General features: G+C 34.3%; 1 protein-coding gene across 1 annotated transcript in view; it reads right to left on the minus strand.

Moving 5' to 3' along the window:
• The window catches only part of LOC111057771 (tubulin alpha-3 chain), a 46,056-nt gene extending 33,193 nt beyond the window's left edge, over window positions 1-12,863 (minus strand). The window contains exons 1-4 of the mRNA XM_039426277.1: window positions 12,654-12,863; window positions 11,076-11,292; window positions 8,710-9,011; window positions 7,916-8,086 (exon numbers count right to left, since the gene is read on the minus strand). Coding sequence (XP_039282211.1) covers window positions 7,916-8,086; window positions 8,710-9,011; window positions 11,076-11,292; window positions 12,654-12,656 — 693 coding nt within the window. The 5' untranslated portion in view covers window positions 12,657-12,863. The remainder of the gene's footprint in view (window positions 1-7,915; window positions 8,087-8,709; window positions 9,012-11,075; window positions 11,293-12,653) is intronic.
• Window positions 12,864-18,256: the final 5,393 nt, after the last annotated feature.

Here is an 18,256-nt window from a genome sequence, read left to right on the forward strand (position 1 = left end):
GATGCGAGTATTGTCTATTTCGGACAGCCAAATAAGAATAGATGAGCCAAATCATCATTTTACGAGTGGATATAAAGTTGGAGTTTGTTGATATTTTTCTGTGAAGCCAATGCTGGTGTTGGGCGAAGTTTGCACAGGAAATAACTTTGTGGAAGATGATCTTCTGCTGGAGTTGAGCAAGATTTCTGAGAAAGTTAAGGTATTGAGCGATTATCTCGACCGATATAAGCTGCTGGAGAACAACAAAAGAGGGGGTGATGTAGGGAAGAAAAAGAGAGAAAGGGATAGAGTGACAAAGGAAGAGTAGTAAGCTGGTCGTGCAGCTCTGACCAAAAAACCTCCAGCTTTATCAACAAGTCCCACACGCCAGACGATTATGTATACGGATTTACTATCGGGCTGGTAAACATCCTTCCACGGATGTTTTTCAACCCTTTTTTGATCCAGGATTCCAGCACGTAGATGCACGCTTCCGCGTTCGCTCTCCCTCTATACTCCAACTCAAAAATCAGACACCACCTCCCCCCAACCTCATCCCTTATCATCCACTGCAAACTCGAGTAACGTCTTTCAGATATTTTCAGCTTGTTGACACACTGAAAACTTTGCTTGTTTGGGAGGACAAGGAATCAGGTAACTGTTTTTCTTCCTCGAATGGCGCCGTCAAACGTTTAAATTTTTAAAGCTTCCTGTGAAAAAAAATCGTCTAGAAAAGTTTAAATTTGATAGTGAGTTCAACAACTCATTGTTTTGCAATCAACATCAGTAGGTTGATAATGCGTGCTCAAATTACGATTTAATTGCCGTTGATTCAACTCCAACTCCCCAAGCCTTATTTTGAAAGATTCATTATGAGTACCTTGCTTGGATTGGCTCAGTAACTTATAAGAGATTATGCGATTTTTCATCAAGTTAACAATACGTTTAATCTCAATCAGAACCAAACACCATTTCAAGGAAGAAGTTGATCATTAAAATTCATGCAATGGTTGTATGATAGTTCTATTATTCCATGAAAAACATTGTGTTGGTATTCTTAAACCCCCAGTTTGGAATTTTCCCACAACATAATCTATATGGAAGCCACAAATTTTCTTAGTTCACATTTGGCCAAACGACAACGACATTTGGTTCTTATGCGTCATTACATTTTAACTGAGCAAATATAGCATTCAAAATACTATCAATTGAATGGTTATTGTTCTGTTTCTTGTCAATCGGCTTACATTTTTGTAATCAGTTTCTAATAGGAACCGTAATCCAAATCTAATCCGCAAAATCTAGTCGAAGAGCCAAGTTAAATCAAAAATCGAAATTCCAGAATCTTATTTCAAGGTTTATGTTCACATTAATTTAGTTCCAGATCATTTCCGAGACCGTTGATAGACTAATCGCTGTGAAAACTGCACCATTGAGCAATCACTGGTGTGATCAAAATTGTGGATTATTGGAGTAGGAGGTTGAAGAGGCTGTGTGATTTGAAGTTGGTTAAGTTTTGAAAATTGTTCAGAAACAAAGGACCTGAACTAAACACCTTGGAACAATTTGAAATATACAAACACACTAAAAGAGACCCCCACAACATCCTTAATGAGCAAACCAACTTCAAATCACACAGCCTCTTCAACCTCCTACTCCAAACATTCCCGCCACCCCCGCCGCCAACAGTTCAAAATTCCCGCCACTCCCACAACCCACGCTGCTTAATAACCACATGTATTCAACAACGGAAGTGACAGCCAGTGTTGATGAAGGAACTAGTGTCCGAAAGCGCTACACTAATGTAAGTAGAAGCTAATAGCTTTATTTATAAATACCTGACTGCTATGTCGTAATTAATTGTTCAAAGTAACAAATTAATATTTATTCTATAATATACTCTGATGTGGAATTATTACAGCATATACAGTATATCAGTTCTAAATTATATAATGTATATTGTATGTTATCATTATTATAGTGTTCACATAGTTATCACTTGACATCTTGTTCAAATGTAGTCATTGACACATATTAATTACTAGTAGTTCTGTGAACAGTAGACCTCTTGACATACCTGTGATGTCACGAACAGTAGACCTATTTGTCATACCTGTCAAATTTCATGAAAATCTATTACCGCGTTTCGCCGTAAATGCGCAACATTTAACATTTAAATATTAAGAGAAATGCCAAACCGTCGACTTGAATCTTAGACCTCATTTCGCTCGGTCAATTATATTAGTCTATCGTGATCAACTTCAAGATTATTTCTATCAATCACTCGAATTTGATATTATTAGTATCTATAAAACAGTGGAGAGGAAGAAGGAAATATAGGAAGAAGGTGAAGATATTATGGCACTGAGCATGTATTGTATTATATTCATTGCTTTCATATTTAAGTGATTAGATCCAATAAAAATATCAAGAATAATTAATGGAAGCTGTATCTTGTAAGGCTCTATCTCCAAATGTCTTAAAATCCGCCAGTAAAACTTCTTAGACGATATTTTCAAGAACTGGAACAGTTATTCCAAGTTATATTCATAACCTACTTCATTGATTTCCTATCCGAAAATCCCCAAATTCGTGTCTTCTTTAAAATGTTTGGCTTACTAACTATAAGGATGCGAGTATTGTCTATTTCGGACAGCCAAATAAGAATAGATGAGCCAAATCATCATTTTACGAGTGGATATAAAGTTGGAGTTTGTTGATATTTTTCTGTGAAGCCAATGCTGGTGTTGGGCGAAGTTTGCACAGGAAATAACTTTGTGGAAGATGATCTTCTGCTGGAGTTGAGCAAGATTTCTGAGAAAGTTAAGGTATTGAGCGATTATCTCGACCGATATAAGCTGCTGGAGAACAACAAAAGAGGGGGTGATGTAGGGAAGAAAAAGAGAGAAAGGGATAGAGTGACAAAGGAAGAGTAGTAAGCTGGTCGTGCAGCTCTGACCAAAAAAACTCCAGCTTTATCAACAAGTCCCACACGCCAGACGATTATGTATACGGATTTACTATCGGGCTGGTAAACATCCTTCCACGGATGTTTTTCAACCCTTTTTTGATCCAGGATTCCAGCACGTAGATGCACGCTTCCGCGTTCGCTCTCCCTCTATACTCCAACTCAAAAATCAGACACCACCTCCCCCCAACCTCATCCCTTATCATCCACTGCAAACTCGAGTAACGTCTTTCAGATATTTTCAGCTTGTTGACACACTGAAAACTTTTGCTTGTTTGGGAGGACGAGGAATCAGGTAACTGTTTTTCTTCCTCGAATGGCGCCGTCAAACGTTTAAATTTTTAAAGCTTCCTGTGAAAAAAAATCGTCTAGAAAAGTTTAAATTTGATAGTGAGTTCAACAACTCATTGTTTTGCAATCAACATCAGTAGGTTGATAATGCGTGCTCAAATTACGATTTAATTGCCGTTGATTCAACTCCAACTCCCCAAGCCTTATTTTGAAAGATTCATTATGAGTACCTTGCTTGGATTGGCTCAGTAACTTATAAGAGATTATGCGATTTTTCATCAAGTTAACAATACGTTTAATCTCAATCAGAACCAAACACCATTTCAAGGAAGAAGTTGATCATTAAAATTCATGCAATGGTTTGTATGATAGTTCTATTATTCCATGAAAAACATTGTGTTGGTATTCTTAAACCCCCAGTTTGGAATTTTTCCCACAACATAATCTATATGGAAGCCACAAATTTTCTTAGTTCACATTTGGCCAAACGACAACGACATTTGGTTCTTATGCGTCATTACATTTTAACTGAGCAAATATAGCATTCAAAATACTATCAATTGAATGGTTATTGTTCTGTTTCTTGTCAATCGGCTTACATTTTTGTAATCAGTTTCTAATAGGAACCGTAATCCAAATCTAATCCGCAAAATCTAGTCGAAGAGCCAAGTTAAATCAAAAATCGAAATTTCCAGAATCTTATTTCAAGGTTTATGTTCACATTAATTTAGTTCCAGATCATTTCCGAGACCGTTGATAGACTAATCGCTGTGAAAACTGCACCATTGAGCAATCACTGGTGTGATCAAAATTGTGTATTATACTAGCTTCCGAATTGCTTTTGAATTTCCAGATAAGAAAATATTAGCCAAGGTATTATGTATACAGAATTCTTGCATGAACAATAATATTGGTAAGATAACTGCAGCAACCTCATTCAAAGTAATTCAACATTATTTTAGATCTTATTATATTGTGGATTTGAATGTTTGGAAACTGAGTCACGAGAGAAAACTTGATATTGCAAAGGTTTCAAGATTACCTTACCTTTAAATGACTCTCTATAATTATATAAGTCAAGTAATGACCCCTTACAACAACATAATTATCATTCAGTTTCAACAAAATGGCGTCTCCATAATGCCGTGAAAGCATCAGCCAATGAGAGCGCGTTGTGGGCCTACTCGCACTTGATTGGTGGACGTTGTATGACGTAGTGGGTCTACATGGCATTCATATCGGCATTCACCAATAGTATTCAAGAGGGCGTCACGTGATCTCACTAGTTCTTAAATCAATAGATTCGTTACTACATTGAAATTATGTTTCTAATTTATACTTTGTTACCTGGAGAGGTCGATTATTATTGTGATACAGTTTCTCGTCAGCTCATGAATTCATCAGAGTATTTGATCATGTTAAATTCAACTTAATCTACAAAATGCTTTGAATTAAAATGATAGCTACTCAAGAGCTATCCAACCTAACGAAATTTTTAAAAATGTAATGATAAAAGAATGCTTTCATGATTGATATATGCTACGTTCCCTAAATTGGTAATACGTTGCCTCAATTGCTAAACTCATTGAATACAATTCGAAAGAATAATTAATACTCATTGAACGTGAGGATGAAGGGTAATGCATAATAATAACAATTCAGTGATAAGAAAAAATAACATCTATATCACGCAAATACTCCTAGTAAATAGTAAACTCGTCAATCGAATATCTCACAAAGTCAAGTAAAAATCCATTTAGAAAAACACCCATTACATGATTCATGCAATCTTCTAGTCTAGAAATATGGGGTTCCAGTTTTCTAAGCTAGTATGAAATATAAATTTGTAAAATTATTTGATTTCACTCAAATAATAAAATTATGCAAGTTGCATAGATTAGTGAGTTCATAAATATTCAAGTTTATGTAAGTTGAATGAAGTTTTCCAACTTTGCAGACCGCAGACTTTCAAGAGAGAATAATGTAGCTTCTTGTTTCTTGAACTATTCTCTTATCACCATCACTGAAGCAGTAGTGACATTCCTAATGCTGCATCAGTGTTATATGGTTTGGATGGAGTTACCAGATTACAGCATAGTTTCTGTGAATGCATTAGTTTCAGTTAGCACCATCTTCCTCTGTTCTCGCTAGCATTCCAGATATGTCGATGTATTCCAGTAGACAATGTATTCCAGTCTTACATCAACTACTGGAAGATTGGAAGCATTCCAAGAAATTCGCTTGTAATAAGGTACACGTGTTCACTATGTGGTGTCATGACTTAACTTGTCATATAGTCTCTGAAACCTACATGATCTAGATTTCCTCTCTTACAAGCTGTTGAAAACTGCTAAGTAGCTACTATAATCAACTAAACTAACTTGCTACTACAATAAACTATACTAACTATAGCTATTGAACCTATTTCGGAGATGAGGAAAAGAAGACATTGAAAGACGGAGAAAATTGAAATGAAAAGGATTGGGTGAACAGGAAGAGGAAGAAGAAGAGTGAGAAATAGTTGTGCAAGAAAAAGGTACAAAGGTAAATGGTTATTCCATGCTACATTGTTACCATTGGTTATACAGTTATAGTATGCTATAATATTGATTATTCTGTAGTATTATAAAATATTATTCAAAATAGCGATGGCATAATTTTTTTACACCTTCGTAATGATTAGATCGCTATCTTATATATAATTATTATAATATATATTTTCAATTTCAATAAAATATAATTGCATTTTGAATGAAATAAATGGGAAACGGTACTCCTATTACAAGTAGCTCTGTGAACAGCAGACCTCACGCAGTATTCTCATCCACAAGTACCTGATGTCACTTGTTTTAAATGTTAACAAACTCAGTTCACGTTTGAATTTGTATTCCATATGATACTAGTAGTTCTGTGAACAGTAGACCTCGAGCTCAGTAAGTTACATTGACCTGTTGTTATGTTTTCTCAAAAAATAATAAATAATTTAACTAAATTTAAAATGTCTAGAAAAAAATCTAAATAAACATAGAGCTTTCTGTCCTATCGTACCGTGACGTGTCGTCCCGGAATGTGAGTGTGAGCGCTGTTATCAGGTCTGGCTGCAACTGTCCACAACATTGATGGAAAGATATATATTTACAAGATTTTCGATGTTTTTGAACGGGTAGTATTATAGTCTACTATGGACAGCTGAATAATGATGAATAATTCTATAGTCTGATTTTTACTCCAATATTGGCGTATGAAGGAGGCTCCTTTTTCCTTTTATATTATCCTTGAGATGCAAAATTTCCAAAAACCTTGTATATACGTAGACGCGCAATTTAAAAAGGAACATACCTGTCAAATTTCATGGAAATCTATTACCGCGTTTCGCCGTAAATGCGCAACATATAAACATATAAACATGAATAAACATTTAAACATTCCAACATTTAAACATTAAGAGAAATGCCAAACCGTCGACTTGAATCTTAGACCTCACTTCGCTCGGTCAATTAGTACATGAGCATTACATAAGCTTATTCAACATAAGTGAGTTAGTCTAGTCCACTAATTGCTCAGCCAGTCTATTTTTTAGAATCCATTACACAATGAGCTTCGGTTGTGAGACTCTTTAAACCTTTGGATCGTTGAATACGTCCCTTCAAAACATTAACATTAGAGTCCATTACAATATTATATCAACCTTCAAAAATCACAATATTGAGTATCGACAATGTAGTCTACTATTCTGGCTGTTTGAATAAGCTCAACTAATTTTCGACCTTTTAAAATCATGCACAGGCCTTCCAGTAGATCTGTGAACAGTTGACCACGCGCAGTTATAAACCATAGCCCCTTTTAATACTGACCATCAGAGTTATTTCTGTTCTGTCGTGTCCAAAGACCTTAAAGAGATATAGACCCACAATGCTTATGCCTTCCCAATGATAGCTCTTACTTGAAATTGAAGGCCGCCATTGGGGTATTTTAGCACGAGATATTGTATCTATATATTCGTAATAGTATAGATTGCAAAGGCATTGGTAATAATTTCATAGGTTGCCCCCTCAATAGCCGATTTCAATTCCAAGTACGACACTAGCGCTGCATGTGAGTCTATGGATCTTTAAGGTCTTTGGTCGTGTCGACGGGATATAGGCCTATCGGTGTGAAACGGCCAATGTCTGATTGGATTGGCGTTTCTGCAATGCTAATCATCTGTTGTAAACAACTATCACCGAATTCTAATTTCCCACAAGACACACTGTCAACTGATCAGCCCGAGTTGAAAGCAGAGGAAAGTCAAGTGAAAATACTATGTTACTTTCAGTTATTAATAATCAATGCAATTATTGCAGGCAATTAATAATCCACTTTACAGTTCATTGATTATAAATAACTCTATGGTCTGATTTTTACAGTAATATGGAAGTAAAGAGGGAATTCCTTCTCCTTAATGCAAAATTTTACACATTCATCGACGCGCAATTCAAGAAGGACCATTCCTGTCTAATATCATAAAAATCGATTGCCTTGTTTTGCCGTAAATGAGAAAAATCATACATACATGAAAACATACAAACATAAATAGAAAAGAGAAATTCAAAACCATCGACTTCGGACGGTCAATGATTTGTGTACCATAGAATGCATAGTTGAATAAATTCTTAGATGATGAGATACAAAATTTACCTGTCCAATTAGACGATTGAGATTCGTATAGGTTGGTCGATTCACATCCAAGTTGCGGGCACAAATATCATAGAAAGCCTCGTTGTCGAAAATGAAACAACAATCGGACACGTTGAGACTTCCATGAGTGGTTAGACATGCATTATACGGCTCAGTGATCAACGGTGATATCTGCAAGAAAATTACATGAATAAATCGAGATAAGAATTATCGAATGTAAGGAGATTGATGAAATTTTGTGAACCGACTCCTCTTTTCTCCTCAGAGTAACAGTCATGTGAAAATTATTATTTAGCTCTGCAACAAACAACAAGTACATTTCTCATTGTCCTTCATGGAATGCTTATTTTAATAAGCTCTCGATGTCGATGATGATGATGATGATGATGATGACTTACTTCCCCATCACGCCGCTGCGTGAACCTTAGGGCCGAATCACACGAGGCGGCACGGTACGTCAGGACAGGATGCTCTTCGATTGACTGATTGACTTGGCTTATTGAGAATCGACCAATCAGAGAGCTTCTTGTCCCGACGTCCGTGTCAAACAGAGAGTATAGAACGTAGTCTACAGAGTAGCTTAAAGAGTTTCCATATAGGTAGCCTTTGCGTGCATTTTGATTGTATTAGCATACAGTCTATTCTCTTTGGTGGACACTAGTCTGAAAATACGCCTCGTGTGCCTTAGTCCTTATTCTCGTGACTATGCAACTACTTTTGTAAAAACAGTAATTGTTTATCCAATGAATGAATAAATAGATAAAGTGAGCTGAGAACCAAATTATTCTACTAACCCTGGGCGATGGATAGATGGCGAACTCGATTTTGTTTTTCTTGGCGTAGTCGTTAGTCATGCGCTCGAGCAGATTGACAGTGAACCCGGACCCTGTGCCTCCGCCGAAAGAGCGCACCACTATGAAGCCTTGGACGTTGGCACAGTTCTCGGCCACTTTACGGATGCGGTCAAGCACCAGTTCGGACATTTCGTTGCCGATCGTGTAGTAGCCACGTGCGAAGTTGCTCGCCGCGTCCTCTTTGCCCGAGATCAGCGTGTCTGGGTGGAACAGCTGACGATAGGCTCCCGTTCTTATCTCGTCTGGAGACAGCAAATGACAAAACATATTCAATCTCAAATATATTCTTATATCTAAGGTTGATGGAATACCGGTAGGCTACAGTTCTAATCTCATCTAAAGACAGCAATTAAGTGACAAAAAAAAATTTCAAATAGATACGGTAGTTATGTAAGTGATGTTGCTTTCCATGACGAAACATTGAAACTTTGTTGTAGCATAGAGAAACAATAGCGTAAGTAGATATCCCATGGTATAGGGCGTTTATGTTGCAACTTTTACTGTTATCTCAAGCCGATTACTGTTGATTATTGTCGAATTTTACTGTTTTGTTGGGGTGAGAGTGTATGAACGGCACACTATGGAAGACCAGTGTCACATAGCTTCACGGAAAAGAATTACATGAACTATCAGCTTGATATAACAGTAAAATTTGCGACATAAACGCCCCATACCATGGGATATCTACACATACTATTGTTTCTCTATGGTTGTAGTTTACACACTGCAAAGCAAGCGCCCCTGGTGTCAGGCTGATGAATCTCCTCCTCAGGAGTGAAATTAATGCATACCTCAATTCGCCAAGAAAAGTAAGTGTTTTTCAAATATTCACAAATGCAACACAGTGTCTAAGCTACAACAATGTTACCGTATCTAAGATTTATGACCTGAAGGTAGGCTCCAGTTCTTATCTCCTCTAGAGGCAGCAAGCGACTAGCGTATACAATTTCAAGTAGGTACTCTTATCTAAAGTTGATGAACTAACTGTAGGCTCTTGTTCTAATCCAATCTTGCCTGGAGGCAGCAAGTGACCAACGTAACATTTATTAAATTTTAAATAGATATTCAAAGTAGATGGACTGACGATAGACTCAAGTTTCTCATAAGGATACAGCAAGTGTCAAACATATTCAATTCGAAATAAATGCTACTCTCAGGTAGATGAGGTGTTCAGTGAAAGACTAATTGAAACTTTGAGTATATTTGAAAAATAATAGAAAAATGCCATCAGATTTGTGTTTAACATATTTGTGGATGCATTTTAGCCTATTTATTTCACTGAATGGGATGAGTAAAAAACTCAACTCATTCAGGACAGAGAATCGTTGCAATATTATTTAGAACAAACTGTAAATTCATATTGTGTTTTTTCTCCATCAAATATAAACAAGAAACAGATTCAAACTTACAATGAATAATAAATAGATATGGCCAAAAATAATGAATAAAAAAGTAAAAGATAAAGTTTTCGGCAATCGCTGGTTTGTATGATCATATTATTTGTACTATAGATAATATTATATTATTCACTCCATCCAATAAATAGTAATAATTGAATACAAGATTTCGGAACAGCTTGAACTCAAAAATATTGTGTATTATATTTCCACTTCAAATATTTTGTTAATATAATTAACGTATAAATTAACCTATATTCATGGTTTTACTTAACCATCGTTCAAGTAACAATTCTTATGAATAAATGAAAATAAGTAAATATGATCAAAAATAAGAATCTTGCATTAGTATTTATTTATTTTCAATCACTTGTAAATGGCATTAGTAGCCGGAACATGTCGTGACGAAATAGTTTAAAAAGGGTACTCAGATTTATATTTTTATTTATAAAAATACTCAAGTATTCAGTAGCTCACGTAAGTTATTGACAAAAATCAATAAACTATTGATATTGCATTCAGTGCAAATAACATTACAAATGCAGCAACTTTTAATACTGTAACACAAGAGAATTGAGAGTAGCTTATTATTGTTTTTGGTAGGTAGGCGTTTTTCTTCCAGGGAATGTTAATGTGATTGTCTATTGTAGTCTACCTATATATTAAAAATTGATGGTCAAGGAATAAACAGTTCTCATCAGTTTCGTGTTAAACTCGGAATTGAAAACTGATCACTTATTGGAAAATGGATGGAAAAATTATATTTTATAAAATATTGATGAAGAATTAAACTTAATTTTGGAATCAAAACACGACTGAAACATCAACTCAAATCTACATCATGAGATTGACAATTAAGTTAAATTGTATTAGGCCTACAATTGAATTTCCTTTAAAAACCAAGATTACCTACGCAAGTTGGTTCCAAATCAAAAATGACGCATCTCGGCACATATTTTCCACTATTATCTTCGAAGAAGGTGTTGAACGATCTATCCCTGCAGCGTTCATAGCCAGGGTAGACGAGTCCATCTGGCCTGATAGCATGCTCCAGGCAGTATAACTCCCAACACGCGTTCGCTATCTGTGTACCTGATTGACCAATGTGGATGGAGATAATTTCTTTCTGAAATATGCAGATGAAACCTTATTTTGAAATGATAAGAGGGTTTATTATTTCACAACTGATGTGATGAAGCACTTTTTGTAGGGTTAGAGTATTTCTCCCAAACATTTTATGCTTAGTCATCATTTTTTGTACTTTCTTTCTTTTTTTGAAACTCATAGCTTGTGCAAGTGCAACAACCTGCAACATTGTGGGTGGATACGGATACATAGTGGAGTGATCCAGGTAGCTTGTAGCTTCAAGCTTGTGAGTGTTGAATGAAATGTATCTATTGATATGGGTCAAAACATACATATCTAAGATTCACCACCTGAGTGAGCAACCATTTAGTACATGCATTACATTCTACACTCTCTAGCTTGAAGTTAGGTATTTTTGCCAAAAACATTTTTTACCCGCTTAATAATGATAAATAAATATTGTACAGATGAATGATATTAATCAATAGCTATTCACATCAGAGCCCTCTGCTGCATGAGGAAATACAAAGTGACCACGAGAAACATTTATATTTTGAAAATAGAAAACAATATTAATTTTCCAATAACTATATTTATTCAACTTGAGTGAAATAGCTATGAGTGAATGCCATCTACTATAAGTTAAAAAAAACTATGTCAGGAAGGTGACGTCCTTCTTCCCTGAGACAATTTTCTATTCTGTCCAGAAAGCTCTCCCGCACTTGTTGCAGTGTATCCCTAATGATCAACGCCACCTCATTGCATATCGCTGCTTTCAAGGCATCTTAAGTACGGGATCTATGTCGATAAACTTGCTCTTTCAAATGTCCCCACAAATGAAAATCAAACATGTTAAGGTCCGGAGATCGAGGAGGGCAGTGCACATCTCCAAAAATATTGAAGTCAGGGAGAGCTTCCTGGACAGAATAGGATATTGCCTCAGGAAAGAATTACGTCACCTTCCTGACATAATTTTCTTTTCATAAAATAAATGGCATATACTCACGACTATTTTACTCAAGTTGAATGAATAGTATCTTGAAAATTAATATTGTTTTTCAATTTCTAAAATGTAAAATGTTTTTTGTGGGCATTCTGTATAAGCTAATAATTCAGTCATCTCCTATTATAATAACCAGCTGACTACTAAAACTATCAGTTAGTATTTTTGTATGCAATAGGGCCCTGTTTCTACTGGTGATATACTTGTGACACTTTACATTGAATTCACAAATACAACCACCTGTGAAGTTACCTTGTTCCAATCAGTTGTCTGTTGAATTATACATCTTGGAATGTGGAATCAAAGGTGATGTTTTGATTAACACACTTCATTTTGAAAATAGAAAATGCTCTGCGAGGAAGATCAGATTGTAAAAATTATCGAAAATCTCAACTCACCATGTCTGTTTCTTTGTATTATATAATTTGTATAGTGTTATATTAATTTCTGATAATTTGACTGTAATTTTACTATGAATTTTGATTGAGTTTTTACATTTTCCATGAAGAATTTTGCTGTGTTGTTCTGTCCAAAAAGTTATGTTATTGTAATTTTCCGTACTATCACATTAGGTTAACATTTATCATATGTCTTATCAGATGTTTAAGTGTTCTCAATGCTCTTAGTGGAACTGTGTAAAAAGTACAAAACAATCCCTTTTTATGTCATTCTTAGCGGCTTCTTCAGTCAACTCATATTCCAAAATAGAGGAAATAGGATTTTCGCGAAAATATGAAGATAAAGATTACATAATTATTTAAAAATCATATTATATAAACGCAAGCAATAGTTAATAAAATTCGTGCACCTAAAGTTCAAAATGAGTTTAAAAATAATCTTCCTCTCAATTCCAAATGATAATTATTATTATCAAAATCAAATCAAATTTTTTTATTCACAATACAATAGTTGAGGGTCCTGCCAAACCCAAAGGTTTTTCGGCGGGTGCCCAGCTACAGGAAAAAAAATGAGTTACAAAAGATAAATAGACTTAGACAAAATAAATATTACACTTCAAAGATTTTAAGTGAAAAATAAAAGAAAACTAATACAAAATGAAAAAATAAAATAAAAAATATACATCAGATTTTGATACAAAATTAATAAAAAAAGGGAAAAATGAGAATTTATTAGAAAGAATGAAATAATAAGGAAAAAGGGAAATTTTTTTTTACACAAGTAATAGTACATTTTTATCGTTGAGGCAGGCGGCAGTGGCAATAAAAGGAAAATTTCAAAACTTCTGCCAGCAAAAATTAAAAAATTCTAATAATGTAAGCATATACTGTCATTTTTACTTTCCTTGCCCTATTACCATAGGTAAGGAAAGTATTGCTTTCCAAAAAAAATTAAGGTACCCTGATTTCAAGTTTTCTATACGTTTCAAGTCCCCCTGAGTCCAAAAACATGATTTTTGGGTGTTGGTCTGTGTGTGTGTATGTGTGTGTGTGGTGTGTGTGTGTGTTGTGTGTGTGTGTGTGTGTGTGGTGTGTGTGTGTGTATGTGGTGTGTGTGTATGTGTGTGTGTGTGTGTGTGTGTGTGTGTGTGTGTGTGTGTTGTGTGTGTGTGTATGTGTGTGTGGTATGTGTGTGTGTGTATGTGTGTGTGTGTGTGTGGTATGTGTGTGTGTGTATGTCTGTGAACACGATAACTCCATTCCTAATCAACCGATTGATTTGAAATTTTAAACTTAAGGTCCTTATACCATGAGGATCCGACAATAAGATATTCAATAAAATTCAATTCAAGATGGCGGAAAAAATGGCGGATAATTACTAAAAAACCATGTTTTTCACGTTTTTCTCGAAAACGGCTCTAACGATTTTCTTCAAATTCATACCATGGATAGCTATTTATAAGCCCTATCAACTGCTATGAGTTTCATTTCTGGGAAAATTCAGGAGCTCTGTAATATTCTTGAGAAAAATGGCGGATAATGACGAAAAAACCATGCTTTTCACGGTTTTCCGAAAATGCTCTAACGATTTTCTTCAAATTTATACATGGATAGCTATTTATGAGCCCTATCAACTGGCATGAGTCTCATTCTGGGAAAATTTCAGGAGCTCTGTAATATTCTTGAGAAAAATGGCGGATAATGACGAAAAAACCATGTTTTTCACGGTTTTCTCGAAAACGGCTCCAATGATTTTCTTCGAATTTATATCGTAGATAGCTATCTATAAACCCTATCAACTGGCATGAAACTCATTTCTGGGGAATTTCAGGAGCTCCGTAATATTATTGAGAAAAATGGCGGATAATGACTAAAAACCATGTTTTTCACGATTTTCTCAAAAACGGCTCTAACGATTTTTTTCAAATTCATACCCTGTATAGTTATTTATCAGATCTATCAACTGGCATGAGTTTCCTGGGAAACTAATGGGGGGTCCACCCTACTTTTGAGAAATGGACTTTGTAACCTCCATCTCGTGCATGAGGTAGGTAGAGCAGTTCATAAAAAGTACACAGTCATAGTCAAGATATTTTATCTGTAGTGACAGCTGTTTTGACGACTTTTAAAAAAATCATCTAAATTCACAATTTACACGAAGGAAAAAGTACTCTGAAAACAATAATTATATATACACTGCCGTGCTACCAATTTCTCCTAAATCGGTTGGATAGCATTTTTCACCTATTAACCTAAGGAAAGTTATCGGCTCCAACGTAATAGATTCTTGATAAACTATGAATGGATCTATCGCCTATGAATGAGAAATCCAGTTTTCAGAGCAAACCAACTTATAATCTTCAGAAGAATTTTGGCAATATACAACACAAATCCACAAAGAACAATACCTTACACACTTAAGCATCTAAAATCATTACAAGCTAAGTACTTATCCACTTATGTAGTTGAAAAAACAATGGCTATATGCTTGTAAACACAAGAAATAATTATAGACAAAAATTAGAACACTATAAACTGTTCAAAACTCAATTTAAAACATTAAAATTTCAATTAAATAGAAAAAATATTCAGAGAGCACAAAAAACACTTTTCAGTAGCCAGCCACCATTTTTTAGAGAAGAAGGAAGCCTCCTAGTAAAGAGCAAAGACACCTCAAACCAGTGCCGACTTCACGGACATGTCACCAAAAAATTATAAATTACAAGTTTAGAATTCACATTTACATTTGTTCTCAATAAAACTTTATTCGAAACTGTTATTTTAATTCTATATATCCTCTCTATGATCTGTTAATTCTGTTAACTCTGTTTACAGAGTTGTTTTTTCGGTGATACCATGGAACAAGCAACACAATATTATTTATGATAAATTCTCAGTCAAAAAGTTGTCCGTATATCGATTACTCTGATATTTACTATAAAGTTTTATAGATCTCGAATTGAAGATTCGATTCCAATCGAGAAAAAATGTAATATTACAAATACCCCCCTCTTGACATAAAAAATTTTACTGTTTGAAAATTAAAGAAAAAAAATTACATTAAAACAAATGGAAATTGTTGAAATTAAATTCGAGAACAGTAACAATTTTTCTATAAAAAACATTACATGTCATCCTATTATATTGAAAATTATTATAAAATCATCAATAGCATTTGTTATATGTTTCCAAACAATATTTCAAAGTATAGAATATCAAAATTACTTTTGATTAAGCTTTATAATTTAAAGGAAAATATCTCAACAGAAAGTTTAATATATAAAGAATAGTTTTTGAAATTTCACATAAATTTAATAGATAGAAAATTTCAATTATTTATTGCATAAAAAAAATTTAGTATGTTGAATAAAAAAAATTATTATTATTTTTTTTTTAAATGAATTGATGAATTGTTACATTTAATTTTCACATAAAATTTCAATAAATCAAAAAATGTTCATTCTTTCACTATTGACACGGTTGATTTAATGATGCAAATTTTGGAAAACAGTCTGTTAAGGCACTCAGTATGATTTTCAGTTAAGTGTGACTCCAGTGTGATGACATCAGTGTTGGGCTGATCCGAATACTCGTAGTGTTGGGCTGATCTGGATGCACATAGTGTTGGGCTGATACTTGTAGTCGACTGATGCATATCAAACTCGATACAGGTGACATCTCAGTTAGCATTGCCTCATGCTTGTAGTAGATGGCTGCATACAAAACTCGATACAGAGTCACGTAAATTTTGTATCATATTTGTAATTACGATGTACATTTCAGGCTTGAAATGACAATGTAATTTGTTTTTGGAAAAGAGATAGACGCTGCATACAGGATTAACTTAGGTGAGGATTAATTTAGGTAAGGTTTGGTTTTTTGATATTTTCAGCTTTCAAGGTTTAGAGTTCTGCATACAGGAATAATTTAGGAGAGGATTTTTTGAATCAATTCTTTCATGATACTGTGACTGTTATTCTGAATTCAAAGTTGTGAACGTGAACATGGATGGCAATTACCTCCAGGTAATGTGGTAGTGTTGAAGTTTGAGTTACATGGTCAGCAATAAGCGTTGGCATTGTCATTGGCATTGGCATCAACATTGGCGCAGGCATCGGCGTAGACATCAACGTAGATGGCATTGGCATCAGCACAGGCATTGGCGCAGGCATTGGCATAGACATCGGTGTAGTTATTGGTGTAGATATTGGCGTAGATATTGGCGTTGACATTGACATCAGAGCAGATATTGGCGTTGATATTGGCATAGGCATCAGTGTAGATAGTGGCATAGTTATTGGTGTAGATATTGGTGTAGATATGGCATAGATATTGGCGTTGACATTGACATCAGAGCAGATATGGCGTTGATATTGGCATAGGCATCAGTGTAGATAGTGGCGTAGTTATGGTGTAGATATGGTGTAGATATTGGCGTTGGTATTGGTGTAGATATTGGTGGAGATATTGGCGTAGATATTGGCGTTGGATCAGCATAGATATTGGTGTAGATATTCAATTGATGAGTCACACTAGTCGAAAATCACCCAAATGTTCTTAACACTCTTCATGGCGTCACTTGTTGCCGATTTCGAGATCACGTGATAATTATTTCAATGTAATGTCCATGCTGTACCTGTTATCTTAAAATGCTTATAAACTAAAGAGAAAATTTTGATTAGGCTACCAATACAATCTAATACACATGAAATTATTTCTAAGTATATAATCAATATAAAAATGAAATTTGTTAACATCTTATTATACAGTCAGCAATACAAAATTGTGAAATATGGAGACATCAATTACAAATTTTAATAGAAAAAATAATTTCATTTCCGTATTCATTGTTCAAATATTTTATAAAAAGCAAATTATTCAATATTATTAATCATCGTTGTTGGATTCTATAGTTTATTTCGACTTTTCAATGTTCTAAACCAAACTACATTTCATGACAAAACTTTACTATCAATCATTAAACAAGAAATCATTCAAACATCAATAATATTTTGCTTCAAAGGCAATCAATATTCATGGGTATTCATCTGCATCTATGGCAATCAACATTATTAATCAACACAAAAAATATTATCTCATTACTGCCTCTCTAAGTCATAACCTCTGTTATTCTTTCTTTAGGCAATAATGGGTTTCCATCTCAAAAACAATACATACCAGCAAAATTCTAATCATCAAACCCCACTAAATCTCTACATTCACTCCACATCCATTTCAAACGATAATCAATCATATCAAAATTTAGAATAAACGGTTTTAAAAAAATTTAGAAAAAGACCCAATTACAAAAACATTAGAGAAATTTTAACCTTACAAATCATTTCAATTAATATATGACAAGACGTTTTTATTTAATGGAAACATATTATTCAAGTTAACTTTCATTATACATCTCATATATATGGTGACACAATTCATTAATACTTTCAATTTTGAAGTTATTATTATACAAAAAGAATTTATACATAAAGATTGAATTTCAGCATGTTCTACATTGAACCATTTATTTTTTAAATAATTTCAGAATTTGAAAACTGTATAGTTAAGTACAAACAGTTCAATATTACAACAAAGACGATCAA

The sequence above is a fragment of the Nilaparvata lugens genome, chromosome 4, assembly GCF_014356525.2.
Source record: "Nilaparvata lugens isolate BPH chromosome 4, ASM1435652v1, whole genome shotgun sequence".
Taxonomy (NCBI): domain Eukaryota; kingdom Metazoa; phylum Arthropoda; class Insecta; order Hemiptera; family Delphacidae; genus Nilaparvata; species Nilaparvata lugens.